The sequence below is a fragment of the Myiozetetes cayanensis genome, unplaced genomic scaffold (genome assembly GCF_022539395.1).
Source record: "Myiozetetes cayanensis isolate MyiCay16 unplaced genomic scaffold, myiCay2020 scf454, whole genome shotgun sequence".
In the NCBI taxonomy this organism is placed as follows: Eukaryota; Metazoa; Chordata; class Aves; order Passeriformes; family Tyrannidae; genus Myiozetetes; species Myiozetetes cayanensis.
The window spans coordinates 1-21,131 of NW_026087692.1; the positions used below are offsets into that span (position 1 = coordinate 1).

At 55.5% G+C, this 21,131-nt stretch overlaps 1 protein-coding gene across 1 annotated transcript; it reads left to right on the forward strand.

Moving 5' to 3' along the window:
* Positions 1-2,754: 2,754 nt before the first annotated feature.
* TP53 (tumor protein p53) lies at positions 2,755-19,759 on the forward strand (the record flags this gene model as incomplete). The annotated part of the gene is given in 9 exon segments (XM_050330937.1): positions 2,755-2,883; positions 2,886-2,941; positions 6,955-7,141; positions 9,208-9,320; positions 11,443-11,552; positions 16,129-16,332; positions 16,937-16,994; positions 18,208-18,314; positions 19,678-19,759. Coding segments are annotated over 9 exon segments (1,046 nt in total), but the record flags the coding sequence as incomplete, so codon positions are not given.
* Positions 19,760-21,131: the final 1,372 nt, after the last annotated feature.

Consider the following 21,131-nt stretch of genomic DNA (forward strand, 5'->3'; position numbering starts at 1 on the left):
CGAGGATCTGGAGCCGCTTTGGGGGCGAGGGGTTCCTTGACCTGTGGAAAATGTGAGGTTTTTGGGGCAAAATGGGTGGTTTTGGGAAAAAGGTGATTTTGGGGGAAATGTGAATTTTGGGGGAAAATGTGAATTTTTGGGAAAATGAATTTTTGGGGAAAATGTAATTTTGGGGGAAAATGGGAGTTTTTGGGGAAATGGAGTTTTTGGGGGAAATGGGAGTTTGGGAAAAATGTGATTTTGGGGAAAATGGGAGGTTTTGGGGAAAATGTGAATTTTGGGGGAAAATGGGAGTTTTGGGGAAAATGTGATTTTTTGGGTGGAAAGTGGGAGTTTTGGGGAAAATGTGAATTTTTGGGGAAATGGGAGTTTTTGGGAAAATGTGAATTTTTGGGGAAATGTGATTTTTGTGAAAAAAGTGAATTTTTTGGGGGGGAAATGTAATTTTGGGGGGAAAATATGAGGTTTTTTGGGGTAAATGTAATTTTTTGGGGGAATAATGTTAGTTTTTAATGGGGAAAATGGGAGCTTTTTGGGAAAATGTGAATTTTTGGGGGGGAAATGTGATTTTTTTGGGGAAAAAAAGTGATTTTTTGGGGGGGAAATTGGAGGGTTTTTTGGGAAAAAAAGTGATTTTTTGGGGGAAATGTGAGTTTTTTTGGGACAATGTAATTTTTGAGGGGGAAATGGGAGTTTTTTGGGTAAAAATGTGAATTTTTGGGGGGGTTCGTGGGATTTGGGGGGGTCAGGGAGGGGTCACCGCTGACCTTTGACCTCTGGGATTGAATCCCCCCCAACCCTTTCCAGGCTTCCCGACAACATCAACAACTTCCCCGAGGATCCCGGGGAGTGGGTGAGTTGGAGAGACCCCCAAAAAATGGGGATTTATTGCCCCAAAAATGGGATTTATCCCCTCAAAAATGGGGTTTAGAGTCCCAAAATGGGATTTTTCCTCAAAAAAATGGGATTTTTCCTCAAAAAAATGGGATTTTTCCTCAAAAAAATGGGATTTGTTGTCCCTAAAATGGGATTTACCCCCTCAAAAATGGGGTTTAGAGTCCCAAAATGGGATTTTTCCTCAAAAAAATGGGATTTATTCACCCAAAAATGGGATTTATTCATCCAAAATGGGATTTTTCCTCAAAAAAAAGGGATTTGTTGTCCCAAAAATGGGATTTATTCACCTAAAAATGGGATTTATTCACCTAAAAATGGGATTTATTCACCCAAAAATGGGATTTATCCCCCCAGAAATGGGGCTTAGAGTCCCAAAATGGGATTTTTCCTCAAAAAAAAAAGGGATTTGTTGTCCAAAAATGGGATTTATTCACCTAAAAATGGGACTTATTCCTCCAAAATGGAATTTTTTCCACCCAAATAGAGTTTTTTTCACCAAAAAAATTGGGGGGTTGTCCTTAAAAATAGAGTTTTTCCACTCAAAAATGGGACTTTTTTTTTTTCTCCCAAAATGGGACTTTTTTCCTCCCCAAGAACAGGATTTTGTCACCAAAATAATGAGATTTATCCACCCAAAAATGAAATTTTTTTTTCTTGCTAAAATGAAATTTTTCCCCAAAGGATGAGATTTAGTCACCCAAAATGGGAATTTTCCCCCCCAAAATGGGGTTTTTACTCCCCCTAAATGTTTTTTTTTCTGCTTAAAATTTGATTTTTTCCCCAGAAAATGGACTTTTTCCCCCCAAAATGGGATTTTTCCTGCTCTAAATGGGCCCCAGGTGTCCTGAAACACCCCCAAAAGAGCCCTAAATGTCCCAAGATCCCCCCAAAATCAACCCCAATGACCCGAGACCTCCCAAAATCACCCCCCAAACCCCCTAAAATGATCCCCCCACCAAAAAAAACCCTCTCAGACCCCCCAAAATCACCCCCAACTCCCCCAAAATGATCCCTCCCCAAAATCACCCCCAACCCCCTCCCCAAAAACCCCCTTAGAACCCCCAAAACCCCCAAAATGATCCCTCCCCACCCCAAAACCCCTCAGACCCCTCAAATCACCCCCCTCCCCAAAAACCCTCAGATTCCCCCAAAACCCCTCGGAGCCCCCAAAATCACTCCCCAAACGACCCCCCTCCCCAAAAGCCCCTCAGACCTCCCCCAAATGACCCCCTCCCCAAAACCCCCAAAATCACCCCTCCAAAATCACCCCCCAAAAACCCCTCAGACCCCCAAATCACCCCCAAAATCACCCCCAAATGACCCCCAAAACGATCCCCCTCCTCCCCCCTCCCCAAAACCCCCAAACACCCCCAAAATCACCCCCAAACGACCCCCCTCCCCAAAACCCCCTCAGACCCCCCAAAACCCCTCAAAAACCCCCAAATGACCCCCTTCCCAAAACCCCTCAGACCCCCAAAATCACTCCCCAAACGACGCCCCCTCCCCAAAACCCCCTCAGACTCCCCAAAAACCCCCTCCAAAAACCCCCAAACGACCCCCTCCCCAAAACCCCTCAGACCCCCTCAGACCCCCAAAACCCCCCAAAATCACCCCTCCCCAAAATCCCTCAGACCCCCAAAAACCCCTCAAAAAACCCCCAAACGACCCCCCTCCCCAAAACCCCTCAGAAGAGCCCTCAGACCCCAAAAACCCCCAAAATCACTCCTCCCCAAAAACTCCTCAGACCCCCAAAATCACCCTCCAAATGACTCCCCCTCCCCAAAACCCCCAAAATCACCCCTCCCCCAAAACCCCTCAGACCCCCCCACTAAAAATCCTCATTTTCCCTCCCCACAGGACCTGAGCCCCTGGAGGTGCCCCCGAGCCCCGGAGTCCTGGTGAGCCTCCGCCCCTCCCCGCCCCTCCCTCCCCCACCCCCGTGGCCCCCCTCTCCGGTGGTCCCGTCCACCGAGGATTACGGGGGCTCCACGGCTTCCAACTGGGATTCCTGGAGGCGGGAACGGCCAAATCCGTCACCTGCACCGTGAGTGGGGGCTCTGGGGGGCTCTGGGGAGGCTGGGAGGTCACAGGGGGATTTGGGGGTCTGAGAGGCTCACGAGGGGATTTGGGGGGTCAGGGGGTCACAGGGGAGGAACTGGGGCGATTTGGGGTCACAGGGGATTGGGAGTCTGAGAGTCACAGAGGGATTTGGGGGTCTGGAGAGGTCTAGGGGGATTTGGGGGTCGGGAGGAGTTGGGGGATTTGGGGGTCTGGGAGAGAGGTCACAGGGGATTTGGAGGTCTGGGGAGGATTGGGGGATTTAGGGGTCTGGGGAGTCACAGGGGATTTGGGGGTCTGAGAGAGTGGGGGGATTTGGGGAGTCTGGGAGGGGCTCAGAGAGGGATTTGGAGTCGGGGAGTTGAGGGGCTCAGGATTTCAGAGGAGTGGGAAGGGGAATTTGAGAAGATTTGGGGGATTTGGGGGTCTAGAGGTCACAGGGGAGGAACTGGGGCGACTTGGAGGGTCACAGAGGGATTTGGGGGACTGGGAGGGTCACAGAGGGATTTGGGAGTCTGGGGAAGTCACAGGGGATTTTGGGGGCCTGGGAGGGGTCACAGGGGATTTGGAGGTCTGGAGGAATCAGGGGATTTGGGGGGCTTGGGGAGGGGGCTGGGGGGCAGGGTCTCAGGGTGGGGGGTCTGGGGGAATTGGGGGAAATTTGGGGGTCTGGGGGGTCACAGGGGGATTTGGGGGTCTGGGGGTCACAGGAGAATTTAGGGGGTCTGGGGAGGGAGGATTGGGGGATTTAGGGGTCTGGGGGGAGTCACAGGGGGATTTGGGGGCTCTGGGGGGTCACAGGGAGGATTTGGGGGGATTTGGGGGAACTGAACAAGCTGTTCTGATGGGAGTCCTATCCCAATTTTCCCCTCATTCCCAGTTTTCCCCTATTCCCGAGTATTCCCGGGAGCTGAACAAGCTGTTCTGGGGGATTCCCATCCCAGTTTTTCTCTCTTATTCCCAATTTTTCCATTTCATTCCCAATTTTCCTCAGTATTCCCGGGAGCTGAACAAGCTGTTCTGGGGGTGATTCCCATCCCATTCTCATTTCCCAATTTTCCCATTTTCCCAATTTTTCCCAGTATTCCCAGGAGCTGAACAAGCTGTTCTGGGAGGGATTCCCATCCCATTTTTTCCCATTTTTTCCCATTTTTTCCCAATTTTCCCAGTATTCCCGGGAGCTGAACAAGCTGTTCTGGGGGTGATTCCCATCCCATTTTTTCCCATTTTTTCCCATTTTTTCCCTCTCAATTTTCCCCAGTATTCCCGGGAGCTGAACAAGCTGTTCTGGGAGGGTTTCCCATCCCAATTTTTTCCCATTTTTTCCCATTTTTTCCCAATTTCCCCAGTATTCCTGGGAGCTGAACAAGCTGTTCTGGGGGTGATTACCATCCCATTTTTTCCCATTTTTCCCTGTATTCCCAATTTTCCCTTCAGTATTCCCGGGAGCTGAACAAGCTGTTCTGGGGGTGATTCCCATCCCAATTTTTTCCCATTTTTTCCCATTTTTTCCCATTTTTTCCCAATTTTCTCAGTATTCCCGGGAGCTGAACAAGCTGTTCTGGGAGGGTTTCCCATCCCATTTTTTCCCATTTTTTCCCAATTTTCCCATTTTTTCCCAATTTTTCCCAGTATTCCCGGGAGCTGAACAAGCTGTTCTGGGAGGGTTTCCCATCCCAATTTTTTCCCATTTTTTCCCAATTTTTCCCAATTTTCCCAGTATTCCTGGGAGCTGAACAAGCTGTTCTGGGGGTGATTCCCATCCCATTTTTTCCCATTTTTCCCAATTTTCCTGCAGTATTCCCGGGAGCTGAACAAGCTGTTCTGGGGGTGATTTCCATCCCATCTATTTCCCATTTTTCCCATTTTTCCCAATTTTCCCAGTATTCCCGGGAGCTGAACAAGCTGTTCTGGGGGTGATTACCATCCCAATTATTCCCAATTTTCCCAATTTTCCTGCAGTATTCCCGGGAGCTGAACAAGCTGTTCTGGGGGTATTTCCATCCCTGTAATTCCCAATTTTTCCCTGTAATTCCCAATTTTTCCCAGTATTCCCGGGAGCTGAACAAACTGTTCTGGGGGGGATTCCCATCCCAGTTTTTTCCCTCTAATTCCCAATTTTCCCCCTCATTCCCAGTATTCCCGGGAGCTGAACAAGCTGTTCTGGGGGTGATTCCCATCCCATTTTCCCATTTTTCCCATTTTTTCCCATTTTTTCCCAATTTCCCTGCAGTATTCCCGGGAGCTGAACAAGCTGTTCTGGGGGTGATTCCCATCCCATTTTTTCCCATTTTTTCCCATTTTTTCCCAATTTCCCTGCAGTATTCCCGGGAGCTGAACAAGCTGTTCTGGGGGGGATTCCCATCCCAATTTTTCCCCCCTATTCCCAATTTCCCAGTATTCCCGGGAGCTGAACAAGCTGTTCTGGGAGGGTTTCCCATCCCAGTTTTCCCATTTTTTCCCAATTTTTCCCATTTTTTCCCATTTTTTCCTTGCAGTACTCCCGGGAGCTGAACAAGCTGTTCTGGGGGTGATTCCCATCCCAATTATTTTCCATTTTCCCAATTTTTCCTCTCTAATTCCCAATTTTCCCAATTTTCCCCACTATTCCCGGGAGCTGAACAAGCTGTTCTGGGAGGACGATTCCCATCCCAATTTTTCCCCCCTATTCCCAATTTCCCCAGTATTCCCGGGAGCTGAACAAGCTGTTCTGGGGGTGATTCCCATCCCATTTTTTCCCATTTTTTCCCGTTTTTTCCCAATTTCCCTGCAGTATTCCCGGGAGCTGAACAAGCTGTTCTGGGGGTGATTCCCATCCCAATTTTTTTTCCCATTTTTTCCCATTTTTTCCCATTTTTTCCCAATTTTCCCAGTATTCCCGGGAGCTGAACAAGCTGTTCTGGGGGTGATTCCCATCCCATTTTTTCCCATTTTTTCCCATTTTTTCCCATTTTTTCCCATTTTTTCCCTGCAGTATTCCCGGGAGCTGAACAAGCTGTTCTGGGGGGGTTTCCCATCCCAATTTTTTCCCATTTTTTCTCTTTTTTTCCCAATTTCCCTGCAGTATTCCCAGGAGCTGAACAAGCTGTTCTGGGGGTAATTCCCATCCCATTTTTTCCCATTTTTTCCCAATTTTTCCCAGTATTCCCGGAGCTGAACAAGCTGTTCTGGGAGGGTTTCCATCCCAATTTTTCCCATTTTTCCCATTTTTCCCATTTTTCCCAATTTCTGCAGTACTCCCGGGAGCTGAACAAGCTGTTCTGGGGGTGATTCCCATCCCATTTTTTCCCATTTTTTCCCATTTTTCCCATTTTCCTGCAGTATTCCCGGGAGCTGAACAAGCTGTTCTGGGGGAGGGTTTCCCATCCCAATTTTTTCCCATTTTTTCCCATTTTTTCCCATTTTTTCCCAATTTCCCTGCAGTATTCCCGGGAGCTGAACAAGCTGTTCTGGGGGTGATTCCCATCCCATTTTTTCCCATTTTTTCCCAATTTTTCCCAGTACTCCCGGGAGCTGAACAAGCTGTTCTGGGAGGGTTTCCCATCCCATTTTTTCCCATTTTTTCCCAATTTTCTCAGTACTCCCGGGAGCTGAACAAGCTGTTCTGGGAGGACGATTCCCATCCCAATTTTTCCCCCCTATTCCCAATTTCCCAGTATTCCCGGGAGCTGAACAAGCTGTTCTGGGGGTGATTCCCATCCCAATTTTTTCCCATTTTTTCACATTTTTTCCCAATTTTTCCCCCTCATTCCCAGTACTCCCGGGAGCTGAACAAGCTGTTCTGGGGGTGATTCCCATCCCATTTTTTCCCATTTTTTCCCAATTTTTTCCCAGTACTCCCGGGAGCTGAACAAGCTGTTCTGGGAGGGTTTCCCATCCCATTTTTTCCCATTTTTTCCCAATTTCCCTGCAGTATTCCCGGGAGCTGAACAAGCTGTTCTGGGAGGGTTTCCCATCCCAATTTCCCTCTGTAATTCCCAATTTTCCCAATTTTCCCAGTACTCCCGGGAGCTGAACAAGCTGTTCTGCCGCCTGGCCAAGCCGTGCCCGGTGCAGGTCCGGGTGGGGGTCCCGCCGCCCCCCGGGAGCCTCCTCAGGGCCGTGGCCGTTTACAAGAAATCCGAGCACGTGGCCGAGGTGGTGCGGAGGTGCCCCCACCACGAGCGCTGCGGGGGCTCTGGGGACGGTGAGACCCCCGAATTGGGGGGGTTTGGGAGGGTTGGGATGGTGAGACCCCCGAATTGGGGGGGTTAGAGGGGCTGGGGCGGTGAGACCCCGAATTGGGGGTTTGGGGGTTTTAAAGGGGTTTTGGGGTGGTTCAAGGGGGCTGGGGGTTGCAGGTGGTGTGGAGGTGCCCCCACCACGAGCGCTGCGGAGGCTCTGGGGACGGTGAGACCCCAAATTGGGGGGCTTGGGGGGTCAGAGGGGGTTAGAGGGGCTGGGGGTTGCAGGAGGTGCCCCCACCACGAGCTGCAGGGGCTCTGGGGACGGTGAGACCCCCGAATTGGGGGGTTTGGGGGTTTGAGGGGGTTTGGGGGGTTAAAGGGGTTTTGGGGGTTTTGGGGAGTTCAAGGGGGCTGGGGGGTTGCAGGTAGTGTGGAGGTGCCCCCACCACGAGCGCTGCGGGGGCTCTGGGATCGGTGAGACCCTGAATTGGGGGTTGGAGGTTGGGATGGTGAGACCCCAAATTGGGGGTTTGGGGGTTGGGATGGTGAGAGACCCCGAATTGGGGGCTGGGGGGTTTGAGGGTTTTGGGGGTTAAAAGGGGCTGGGGGGGTTAAAGGGGTTGGGGGCTTGGGGATGGTGAGAGACCCCCAAAATGGGGGGGTTTGGGATGGTTGGGATGGTGAGAGACCCCAAAATGGGGGTTTGGGGGTTAGAGGTTTTGGGGGCTTAAGGGGGTTGGGGGCTTGGGGATGAGTGAGAGACCCCAAAATGGGGGAGTTTGGGATGGTTGGGATGATGAGAGACCCCGAATTGGGGGGTTAGAGGGGCTGGGGGTTAGGAATGGTGAGACACCCCTAAAATGGGGAAGATTTGGGGGGGTTCAAGGGGGCTGGGAGGATTGGGGATGGTGAGAGACCCCCAAATTGGGGGGCTTTGAGGGGGTTGGGATGGTGAGAGACCCCAAAATGGGGAGGATTTGGGGGGTTAAAGAGGGCTGGGGGCACTGGGGATGGTGAGAGACCCCAAATGGGGGAGTTTGAGGGGGTTGGGATGGTGAGAGACCCCCGACATGGGGGGGGTTAGAGGGGTCTGAGGGCTGATTTTGGGGGTCCAGGGAGGCTTTAGGGGCTGATTTTGGGGGCGTGGGGTCTGATATTGAGGGTCTGGGGGCTGATTTGAGGATCTGGGGGCTGATTTGAGGGTCTGAGGGCTGATTTTGGGGGTCTGGGGCTGATTTTGGGGGTCTGGGAGCTGATTTGAGGGTCTGGGGGCTGATTTTGAGGGTCTGGGGGCTGGTTTTGGGGTGCAGGGAAGGTTTTGGGGCTGGTTTTGGGGGGTCTGGGGGTGATTTGAGGATCTGGGGGCTGATTTGGGGGCCTGGGGCTGATTTTTGGGGGTCTGGGGGCTGATTTTGGGGGTCTGGGAGCTGATTCTGGGGAGCTGGGGGCTGATTTGATGGTCTGGGGGCTGATTTGATGGTCTGGGGGCTGATTTTGGGGGTCTGGGGGCTGATTTTGAGGGTGTGGGGGCTGATTTTGGGGGTTTGGGGTCTGATTTAAGGATCTGGGGATTGATTTTGAGGGCCTGGGGTCTGATTTAAGTATCTGGGGGCTGATTTAAGGATCTGGGGCTGATTTTGAGGGTCTGGGGGGCTGATTTTGGGGTCTGGGGGCTGATTTTGGGGGTCCAGGGAAGGTTTTGGGCTTGGTTTTGGGGTTCTGGAGGTGTGGGGTCTGACTTAAGGATCTGGGGGCTGATTTGAGGGTCTGGGGTCTCATTTTGAGGGTCTGGGGGCTGATTTTGGGAGTCTGGGGGCTCATTTTGAGGGTCTGGGGGCTGATTTTGGGGAGCCAGGGAAGGTTTTGGGGCTGGTTTTGGGGGTTCTGGAGGTGTGGGGGTCTGACTTAAGGATCTGGGGGCTGATTTTGAGGGTCTGGGAGCTGATTTTGGGGGTGTGGGGTCTGATTTAAGGATCTGGGGTCTGATTTAAGGATCTGGGGGCTGATTTTGGGGGTCTGAGGCTGATTTTGGGGGTCTGGGGCTGATTTTGGGGGTCTGGGGGCTGATTTTGGGGGTCCCCCTCAGGCAACGCCCCCGCCCAGCACCTGATCCGGGTGGAGGGGAACCCCCAGGCCCGGTACCAGGACGATGAGACCACCAAGAGACACAGCGTGGCCGTGCCCTACGAGCCCCCTGAGGTGACCCCTGACCCCTGAGACCCCCCAAAACCCCCAAACCCCTGAGACCCCAAACTCCCCCAAAACCCCTGAGACCCCAAAAACCCCCAAAACCCTGAGACCACCAAGAGACACAGCGTGGCCGTGCCCTACGAGCCCCCTGAGGTGACCCCCGACCCCAAAAACCCCTGAGACCCCAAAAACCCCCCAGGACCCCCAAACCCCTGAGACCCCCAAAAACCCCCAGGACCCCAAAAACCCCCAGGACCCCCCCAAAACCCCTGAGACCACCAAGAGACACAGCGTGGCCGGTGCCCTCACGAGCCCCCTGAGGTGACCCCTGACCCCCTGAGACCCCCCAAAACCCCCAAACCCCTGAGACCCCAAACCCCCAAAACCCCCTGAGACCCCAAAAACCTCCCCCAAAACCCCTGAGACCACCAAGAGACACAGCGTGGCCGTGCCCCTACGAGCCCCTGAGGTGACCCCTAACCCCCCAAAACCCCCTCAGAACCCCCCAAACCCCAAACCACTGAGACCCCAAAACACCACCCCAGGACCCCAAAACCCCCCAGGATCCCCTGAGACCCCAAAACCCCCCAGGACCCCCCTAAACCCTTGAGACCCCAAACCCCCAGGACCCCAAAACACCCCCCAGGACCCCCAAATCCCTGAGACCCCAAAAAACCCCCAGGACCCCCAAAACTCTGAGAGCCCCGAGGTGACCCCTGAGCCCCCCAAAACCCCCTGAGACCCCCAAACCCCTGAGACCCCCAAAACCCCCAGGACCCCCAAAACCCCTGAGACCACCAAGAGACACAGCGTGGCCGTGCCCTATGAGCCCCCTGAGGTGACCTCCTGACCCCCAAAACCCCCTGAGACCCTCCCCGAAAACCCCCAAACCCCTGAGACCCCAAAAACCCCCCAGGACCCCCTGAGACCCCAAACCCCCCCCAGGACCCCAAAAAACCCCCAGGACCCCCCAAACTCCTAGAGACCCCCCGAGACCCCCCAAAACACCTCCCCAGGACCCCCAATCCCCTGAGACCCCAAAAACCCCCCAGGACCCCAAAAACCCCTCTGGGACCCCAAACCCCTGAGACCCCCAGGTGACCCCTGACTCCCCAAACCCCTGAGACCCCCCAAACCCCCAAACTGCTGAGACCCCAAAAACTCCCCCAGGACCCCAGAAACCCCCAGGACTCCCTCCCCAACCTCTGAGACACCTGAGGTGACCCCTGACCCCCCAAAACCCCCTGAGACCCCACAGAGCCCCTAAAATACCCCCAAATTCCTGAGACCCCCCAGACTCCCCAAAACACCCCCCTGGAACGCCCTAAAAAAACCCCCAGGGACCCCAAAACCCTCCCTGGGACCCCAAATATTTCCTGTGGGACCCCAAAACCCTCCCTGGGACCCCAAAACCCTTCCTGGGACCCCAAATACCCCCTCAGGATCCCAAAATACACCTCTGGGACCCCTCAAATATCCCCTCAGGGACCCTAAAACCTTCCCTGGGACCCCAAATACCCCCTCAGGGACCCCAAATATTTCCTGTGGGACCCCAAAACCCTTCCTGGGACCCCAAATATCCCCCCAGGGACCCCAAATATTTCCTGTGGGACCCCAAATCTTTCCCATGGGACTCCAAAACCCTTCCTGGGACCCCAAAACCATCCCTGGGACCCCAAATATCCCCCCAGGGACCCCAAATACCCCCTCAGGACCCCAAATATTTCCTGTGGGACCCCAAAACCCTTCCTGGGACCTCAAAACCCTCTGTGGGACCCCAAAACCCTTCCTGGGACCCCAAAACCATCCCTGGGACCCCAAATATCCCCCCAGGGACCCCAAGTATTTCCTGTGGGACCCCAAATACCTCGTGGGGGACCCCAAATACCCCCTCAGGGACCCCAAATACCCCCTCAGGACCCCAAATATTTCCTTGGGACCCCCAAATACCCCCTCAGGACCCCAAATATTTCCCGTGGGACCCCAAATACCCCCTCAGGACCCCAAATATTTCCTGTGGGACCCCAAACCCCCCCCGGGGGCGGCTCTGGGGGGGTGTCTGGGGGTTGGGGTGGGTGCTGGGCTGGGTTTTGGGGTCCCCCCTGCCCCATAACGGGGTGTCCCCCCCCAGGTGGGCTCGGACTGCACCACGATCCTCTACAACTTCATGTGCAACAGCTCCTGCATGGGGGGCATGAACAGGAGACCCATCCTCGCCATCCTCACCCTTGAGGGGCCGGGGTGAGACCCTAAAACCACCCCAGAACCCCAAAAAAAACAAAATCTGGGACCTCTGAAATCCTGGGAACCCCAAAAACCTCCTGGGAACCCCAAAAACTTCCTGGGAACCCCAAAATCCACCTGGGAACCCCAAAATCCTGGGAACCCCCCACCCATCCTCGCCATCCTCACCCTCGAGGGGCCGGGGTGAGACCCCAAAACCACCCCAGAAACCCAAAAAAACAAATCTGGGAACCCCAAAATCCTGGGAAACCCAAAAACCCCAAATCTGGGAACCATGAAATCCTGGGAACCCCAAAAACCCCAAATCCTGGGAACCCCCTGCCCATCCTCGCCATTCTCACCCTCGAGGGGCCGGGGTGAGACCCCAAAAACCACCCCAGAACCCCAAAATCCACCTGGGAACCCCGAAAACTCCAAATCTGGGAACCCCGAAAAACCCCAAATTCTGGGAACCCAAAAACCCCAAATCCTGGGAACCCCAAAAACCCCAAAATCCTGGGAACCCCCCGCCCATCCTCGCCATCCTCACCCTCGAGGGGCCAGGGTGAGACCCCAAAAACCACCCCAGAACCCCAAAATCCACCTGGGAACCCCAAAAACCCCAAATCTGGGAACCCCAAAACTTGGGAACCTCAAAAAACCAAAATCTGGGAACCCCAAAAACCCCAAAATCCTGGGAACCCCCCGCCCATCCTCGCCATCCTCACCCTCGAGGGGCCGGGGTGAGACCCCAAAAACCACCTGGGAACCAACCCTGAAATCCTGGGAACCCCGAAAACCCAAAATCCTGGGAATTCCCTGCCCCAAAAACCCCAAATCTGGGAACCCCAAAATCCTGGGAATTCCCTGCCCCAAAAAACCCAAATCTGGGAACCCCAAATCCTGGGAATTCCCTGCCCCAAAAACCTGGGAACCCCAAAAACCTCTTGGGAACCCCAAAATCTTGGGAACCCCCTGCCCATCCTCGCCATTCTCACCCTCGAGGGGCCGGGGTGAGACCCCAAAAACCACCTGGGAACCCCAAAATCCACCTGGGAACCCCAAAAACCACCTGGGAACCAACGCTGAAATCCTGGGAACCCCGAAAACCCAAAATCCTGGGAATTCCCTGCCCCAAAAACCCCAAAAACCTGGGAACCCCCCCACCCATCCTCACCATCCTCACCCTCGAGGGGCCGGGGTGAGACCCCAAAAACCACCCCAGAACCCCAAAATCCACCTGGGAACTCCAAAATCCCAAATCCTGGGAATTCCCTGCCCCAAAAGCCCCAAATCTGGGAACCCCAAAAACCTGGGAATTCCCTGCCCTGAAATCCTGGGACCCCGAAAACCTCCTGGGAACCCCAAAAACCCCAAATCCTGGGAATTCCCTGCCCCAAAAACCTGGGAACCCCAAAAACCTCTTGGGAACCCCAAAATCTTGGGAACCCCCTGTCCATCCTCGCCATCCTCACCCTCGAGGGACCGGGGTGAGACCCCAAAAACCACCTGGGAACCCCAAAAACCCCAAATCTGGGAACCCCAAAAACCTGGGAACTCCAAAAGCCCCAAATCCTGGGAACCCCCTGCCCATCCTCGCCATCCTCACCCTCGAGGGGCCGGGGTGAGACCCCAAAAACCACCCCAGAACCCCAAAATCCACCTGGGAACCCCAAAAAAACAAAATCTGGGAACCCCAAAACCTGGGAACCCCAAAAACCCCAAATCTGGGAACCCCAAAAACCTGGGAACTCCAAAAACCCCAAAACCTGGGAACCCCCTGCCCATCCTCACCATCCTCACCCTCGAGGGGCCGGGGTGAGACCCCCAAAAAATCCTGGGAACCCCAAAATCCCAAATCCTGGGAATTCCCTACCCCAAAAACCTGGGAACCCCAAAATCCTGGGAAATCCCTGCCCTGAAATCCTGGGAACCCCAAAACACAAAATCCTGCTGGGTTTGGGGGTGTCAGGGGTGGGTTTGGGGGATTTATGGGGGTCCCTGGGGGTGTTTTTGGGGTTCCTGGCCCCCCCTGTCCCCAGGGGGCAGCTGCTGGGTTGGGGGGGTCTCTGGGGGTTTTTGGGAGTCCCCAGGGTGGTTTTGGGATGATTTTGGGTGTTTTTGGGGTCCCTGACCCCCCCCCATCCCCAGGGGGCAGCTGCTGGGTTTGGGGGGTTTTTGGGGGTCCCCAGGATGGTTTTTGGGGGGGTTTTTGGGTGTTTTTGGGGTGTTTTTGGGTGGTTTTGGGGTGGTTTTGGGTGTTTTTGGGGTCCCTGACCCCCCCATCCCCCAGGGGCAGCTGCTGGGTTTGGGGAGTTTTTGGGGGTCCCCAGGATGATTTTTGGGGTGTTTTTGGGGTCCCTGACCCCCCTATCCCTCAGGGGGCAGCTGCTGGGTTTGGGGGGATCTCTGGGTGATTTTTGGGGGTGTTTTGGGGTGTTTTTGGGGTCCCTGGAGGTGTTTTTGGGGTCCCTGACCCCCTCATCCCCCCAGGGGGCAGCTGCTGGGTTTAGGGGGGTCTCTGGGGGGTTTTTGGGGGTCCCTAGGATAATTTTTGGGATGATTTTGGATGTTTTTGGGGTCCCTGGGGGTGTTTTTGGGGTCCCTGACCCCCCCTGTCCCCAGGGGGCAGCTGCTGGGTTTGGGGGGTTTTTGGGGGGTTTTGGGGTGGTTTTGGGTGTTTTTGGGGTCCCTGACCCCCCCTCATCCCCAGGGGGCAGCTGCTGGGTTTGGGGGGGTTTTTGGGGTGGTTTTGGGTGTTTTGAGGTCCTGACTCCCATCCCCAAGGGGCAGCTGCTGGGTTTGGGGGGTTTTTGGGGGGGGGTTTGGGTGTTTTTGGGATGATTTTGGATGTTTTTGGGGTCCCTGACACCCCCATCCCCCAGGGGGCAGCTGCTGGGTTTGGGGGGTCTCTGGGGGTTTTTGGGGGGTGTTTTTGGGTGGTTTTGGGATGGTTTTGGGTGTTTTTGGGGTCCCTGACCCCCTCATCCCCCCAGGGGGCAGCTGCTGGGTTTGGGGGATCTCTGGGGGGTTTTTGGGGGTCCCCAGGATGATTTTTGGGGTCCCTGACCCCCTGTCCCCCCAGGGGGCAGCTGCTGGGTTTGGGGGATCTCTGGGGGGTTTTTGGGGGTCCCCAGGATGTTTTTTGGGGTGGTTTTGGGTGTTTTTGGGAGTCTTGACTCCCTCATCCCCAGGAGCAGCTGGTGGATTTGGGGGGGGGGTTTGGGTGTTTTTGGGATTATTTTGGGTGTTTTTGGGGTCCCTGACCCCCCCCATCCCCAGGGGGTAGCTGCTGGGTTTGGGGGGTTTTTGGGGGTCCCCAGGATGATTTTTGGGATGATTTTGGGTGTTTTTGTGGTCCCTGACCCCCCCTGTCCCCAGGGGGCAGCTGCTGGGTTTGGGGGGTTTTTGGGGGTGTTTTTGGGGGTTTTTGGAGTGGTTTTGGGGGGTTTTGGGGTCCCTGATCCCCTCATCCCCAGGGGGCATCTGCTGGGTTTGGGGGGTTTTTGGGGGTCCCCAGGATGGTTTTTGGGGTGTTTTTGGGGGGTTTTGGGGTGGTTTTGGGTGTTTTTGGGTTCCCTAACCCCCTCATCCAGCCAAGGTTTGGGCAGCTTTGGGGTGGTTTTGGGTGTTTTTGGGGTCCCCAGGATGATTTTTGGGGCCGGTGTTTTTGGGGTCCCCGGGATGATTTTGGGGTCCTGACCCCTCGTCACCCAGGGGCAGCTGCTGGGTTTGGGGGGGGGTTTTGGGGTGGTTTTGGGTGTTTTTGGGTGTTTTTGGAATCCCTGATCCCCTCATCCCCTCAGGGGGCAGCTGCTGGGTTTGGGGGGTTTTTGGGGGTCCCCAGGATGATTTTTGGGGTCCCTGACCCCCCCATCCCCAGGGGGCAGCTGCTGGGTTTGGGGGGTCTCTGGGGGGGTTTTTGGGGTGTTTTTGGGGTCCCTGACCCCCCCTGTCCCCAGGGGGCAGCTACTGGGTTAGAGGGGTCTCTGGGGGGTTTTTGGGGTGTTTTTGGGTGTTTTTGGGATGATTTTGGGTGTTTTTGGGGTCCCTAACCCTCCATCCTCAGGGGGCAGCTACTGGGTTTGGGGGGTTTTTGGAGGTCCCCAGGATGATTTTTGGGATGATTTTGGGTGTTTTTGGGGTCCCTGACCCCCCCATTCTCAGGGGGCAGCTGCTGGGTTTGGGGGGGGTTTTGGGGTGGTTTTGGATGTTTTTGGGGGTGTTTTTGGGTGTTTTTTGGGTGTTTTTGGGGTCCCTGACCCCCTCATCCCCCCAGGGGGCAGCTGCTGGGTTTGGGGGGTCTCTGGGGGGTTTTTTGGGGTCCCCAGGATGATTTTTGGGGTCCCTGACCCCCTATCCCCAGGGGGCAGCTGCTGGGTTTGGGGGGGTTTTTGGGGGTCCCCAGGATGGTTTTTGGGGTGTTTTTGGGGGGTTTTGGGGTGGTTTTGGGTGTTTTTGGGATCCCTAACCCCCCATCCCCAGGGGGCAGCTGCTGGGTTTGGGGGGTCTCTGGGGGGTTTTTTGGGGTCCCCAGGATGATTTTTGGGATGATTTTGGGTGTTTTTGGGGTCCCTGACCCCCCCATTCTCAGGGGGCAGCTGCTGGGCCGGCGCTGTTTCGAGGTCCGGGTCTGCGCCTGCCCCGGGCGCGACCGACGCATCGAGGAGGAAAATCAGCGCAAGAGGGGCGGGGCCGGGGGCGGGGCCAAGAGAGGTGAGGGGCGGGGCCCACCACGAGGGGCGGGGTCTAAACGGGAGGGCGTGGCCAAGAGAGGTGAGGTGGAGCCAGACATGGGGTGGGGCCAATGGAGGGGAGGGGCCGGGTCTAAATGGGGCCGGGGCCAAGAGAGGTGAGGGGTGGGGTCAAATATGGGGGGCGTGGCCAATGAAGTCGAGGGGAGGGGCCAAATATGGGGCGTGGTCGAGAACGGTGAGGGGTGGAGCCAAAATTGGGGGTGTGGCCAATAAAAATGAGGGGTGGAGCCAAAATTGGGGGCGTGGCCAACAAAGATGAGGGGTGGGGCCAAATATGGGGCGTGGTCGAGAACGGTGAGGGGTGGAGCCAAAATTGGGGGTGTGGCAAATAAAGATGAGGGGTGGAGCCAAAATTGGGGGTGTGGCCAATAATGTTGAGGGGTGGAGCCAAAATTAGGGGGCGTGGCCAATAAAGATGAGGGGTGGGGTCAAATATGGGGGTGTGGTCAAAAAGGAGGGGTGGGGCCAAGAGAGGTGAGGGGTGGGGCCAAATATGGGGGCGTGGTCTGAATTGGGAGGGAGGTCCCTGGAGGTTTGAGGGTCCCTGGGGGGTTTGGGGGTCCCTGGGATTTTGGGGGTCCCCAAGTGCCTGAGCCCTCCCTGTGTCCCCCCTTTACCCCCTCAGCCCTGCCCCCACGGCTGAAGCCCCGAGAGCTCCAAGAAGAGGGTCCTGAACCCCGACAATGAGATCTTCTACCTGCAGGTCTGTCCTGGGGAGGGGGTCCCAGGGGGTTTGGGGGTCTAGAGAGGATTTGGGGGGTCTAGAGAGGATTTGGGGGTCTAGAGAAGATTTGGGGGGTCCCAGGGGGATTTGGGGGTCTAGAGAGGATTTGAGGGGTCTAGAGAGGATTGGGGGGTCTAGAGAGGATTAGGGGGGTCTAGAGAGGATTTGGGGGGTCTAGAGGGAATTTGGGGGGGGTCTAGAGGGGATTTGGGGGGTCTAGAGAGGGGGTTTAGGGGGGTCAGAGGGGATTTGGGGGGTCTAGAGGGGATTTGGGGGTCTAGAAAGGATTTGGGGGTCTAGAGGAGATTTGGGGGTCTAGAGGGGTTTGGGGGTCTAGAGGATTGGGGGGTCTAGAGAGGATTTGGAGGGTCTAGAGGGGATTTGGGGGATTTGGGGTCTAGAGAGGAGTTTGGGGGGTCTAGAGGGGATTTGGGGGGTCTAGAGAGGATTTGAGGGGGTCTAGAGGAGGATTGGGGGGGGTCTAGAGGGATTTGGGGGGGGTCTAGAGGGGATTTGGGGGTCTAGAGGGAATTTGGGAGGGTCTAGAGGGATTTGGGGGGTCTAGAGGGGATTTGGGGGGATTTGGGGGTCCCAGGGGGATTTGGGGGGCTCAATGCGTTGATTTGGGGGCACAGAAAGGTCCCTAAGGAGTGTTTGACCCCAAATAACCCTTTTGGGGGAGGGACTCCTGATGGGGTTTTTGACCTCCAAGACCCCCTGACCTCCTTTTTGGGGAGGGGCTCCCTGATGGGGTTTGGACCCCAAGACCCCCATAACTCCATTTTTGGGGAAGGGGCTCTCTGATGGGGTTTTGGACTCCCCAGGACCCCCTAACTCAAATTTTTTGGGGAGGGGCTCTCTGATGGGGTTTTGGACCCCCAGGACCCCCTAACTCCAATTTTTTTTGGGAGAGGGCTCTCTGAGGGTGTTTGACCCCAAATTACCCTCTTTTGGGAGGAGGGTTCCCCTGACGGGTTTTTGGACCCCAGGACCCCCATAATCCCCTTTTTAGGGAGGGGCTCCCTGAGGGGGTGTCTGATCCCCAAATACCCCATTTTTGGGGGAGGGGCTCCTTGAGCAGGGTTTTGACCCCCAGGATCCCCATAACTCAATTTTTTGGGGAGGGGCTCTCTGAGGGTGTGTTGACTTCCCTCACGACCCCCTGACCCCTTTTTTTGGGGTTTGGGGTCAGATCCGGGGTCGTCAGCGCTTCGAGATGTTCAAAATGATCAACGAGGCCCTGGAGGCCAAGGATGGGGAGGGGCAGCCCCCAGGCCGTGAAGTTCAACCCCCACTGGGGTTTGGGGGTTTGGGGGGTCCCTCAGAGGGGGCTTGGGGGTTGGGGGTCCCTCTGAGGGGTTTGGGGGTTTGGGGGTCCTTCTGAGGGGTGGGAGATGTTTGGGGGGTTGGGGGGCGTTTGGGGTCCATTGGGGGCAGGGGTTGGGTCTGGGGGTCCCTTGGGTGGGGCTGAGGGGGGTCTGGGGGTTTCTTCGAGGGTGTTTGGGGGGGTTCTGGTTTTTGGGGTCCTTTGAGGGATTTGGGTGGAATTTGTTTTTAAGGGGTTTTGGGGGTCCCTCGAGGGCATTTGGGGGGAGAGGGTTGAGGTTTTGAGGAGTCTGGGGGTCCTTTTTGGGGGGAGTTGGGGTTGTGGTTTTTGGGGAGTCCTGGGGTCCTTTCAGAGGGATTTGGGGGATTTGTGATTTTGAGGGAGGGTCTGAGGGTCCCTTTGAGAGGATTTGAGGGGGTTTATGATTTTGGGGGGGTCTAGGGGTCCTTTTGAGAGAATTTGGGGGGTTTATGATTTTAGGGGAGTCCTGGGGTCTTTTCAAGATGATTTGGGGGGAATTTATGATTTTGAGGGGGGGTCTAGGGATTTTTGAGAGAGGATTCGGGAGGGTTGGGAACTTGGGGAGGAGTTTGGGGGTCTTTTCGAGGGGATTTTGGGGGGATTCGTGATTTTGGGGGGTGGTCTGGGGGTCCCTTTGAGAGGATTTGAGGGGCTTTATGATTCTGGGGGAGTCCTGGGGGTCCCTTTCAAGATGATTTGGGGGATTTGTGTTTTTTTGGAGGAATTCTGGGGTTCTTTTGAGAGGATTCCAGGGAGGGGTTGGGAACTTGGGGAGGAGTTTGGGGTCCTTTCGAGGGGTTTTGGGGGGGATTTGTGATTTTGAGGGGAGGGTCTGAGGGTCCCTTGAGAGGATTTGAGGGGTTTATGATTTTGGAGGGTCTGGGGGTCCTTTGAGAGGATTTGAGGGGTTTGTGATTTTGGGGGGAGTTTTGGGGTCCTTTCAAGATGATTTGGGGGGGATTTGTGATTTTGGGGAGTGGTCTGGGGGTCCCTTTGAGAGGATTTGAGGGGTTTGTGATTTTGGGGAGAGTCCTGGGGTCCTTTCAAGATGATTTAGGGGGATTTGTGATTTTGAGGGGGATCTGGGGGTCCCTTTGAGGAGGATTTGAGGGGTTTATGATTTTAGGGGAGTTTGGGGTCCTTTCAAGATAATTTGGGGGGATTTGTGTTTTTGGGGAATTCTGGGGGTTCTTTTGAGAGGATTCGGGGAGGGTTAGGAGCTTGGGGAGGAGTTTGGGGGTCTTTTCGAGGGATTTTGGGGGGGATTTGTGATTTTTGGGGGTGGAGTCTGATGGTCCCTGACCCTCTCCCCAGATCAAGGGCGTCGCCCGCGGAGGAGGGGCAGGTGCCCCGTGGGAAGAACTGCTGCTCAAAGGGAACAGGGGACTCCGACTGACCCGCCCACCCGGAGGCCACGCCCCCTTTCCCTCGGCCACGCCCCTTTCCCCCTCCTCATTGCCAGAACCCCGCCCACTCCGCGCTTGCCACGCCCCCATCCCATCCTTTGACCACGCCCCTCTTTTAGCCACTCCCCTCATTTAGCCACACCCCTCGAGTTAAGCCACACCCCTCATTATTCCTGATGCTTTCAGCGTTTTAGCCACGCCCCCGCGTTTTTAGCCACGCCCCCACGTTTTTAGCCACGCCCCCTGCATTTAGCCCCACCCACACGAGTAAGCCCCGCCCCCCTTTATGATTTAGCCCCACCCCACTCGGGATAAACCACGCCCCCTCGCTCTAGCCCCGCCCACGCGGTTCCTGCATGACGTCATCCACCCCTTGGCCACGCCCCTCGCCGCTTGGCCACGCCCCTCCCCCCTTCCCTCGCGGGTTTTTAAAAAGCTTTTTTTATACAATAAAGCGATTTTTTTACTGTGGCCCCTCCCCCCCCACAGAGTGGTTGGGGGAGGGGTGGGTTGGGGGAGGGGACGACCCAGTTTGGGGGCTGAGATCCCAGTTTGGGGCAATGGGATCCCAGTTTGGGGCTGAAATCCCAGTATGGGGCAATGGGATCCCAGTTTGGGAACAATGGGATCCCAGTCTGGGGGCAATGGGATCCCAGTTTGGGGCTGAAATCCCAGTCTGGGGGCAATGGGATCCCAGTTTGGGGGCTGAAGTCCCAGTTAGAGGGCAGTGGGATCCAAGTTTGGGGCTGAAATCCCAGTTTGGGAACAATGGGATCCCAGTCTGGGGCTGAAATCCCAGTTTGGGGCAATGGGATCCCAATTTGGGGGCAATATAATCCCAGTTTGGGGTAATGGGATCCCAGTTTGGAGCAATGGGATCCCAGTTTGGGGTTGAAATTCCAGTTTGGGGGCTGAGATCCCAGTGAGAGGGCAGTGGGATCCCAGTTTGGGGCTGAAATCCCAGTTTGGGGCAGTGGGATCCCAGTTTGGGGCAATGGGATCCCAGTTTGGGGCAATGGGATCCAAGTTTGGGGCTGAAATCCCAGTCTGGGGGCAATGGGATCCCAGTTTGGGGCTGAAATCCCAGTTAGAGGGCAGTGGAATCCCAGTTTGGGGCTGAAATCCCAGTTTGGAGCAATGAGATCCAAGTTTGGGGCTGAGATCCCAGTTTGGGGCTGAGATCCCAGTTTGAGGGCAGTGGGATCCCAGTTTGGGCTGAAATCCCAGTTTGGGGGCTGAGATCCCAGTTAGAGGGCAGTGGGATCCCAGTTTGGGGCTGAAATCCCAGTCTGGGGGCAATGGGATCCCAGTTTGGGTCTGAAATCCCAGTTTGGGAGCAGTGGGCTAAAGGAAGGGGGAGGG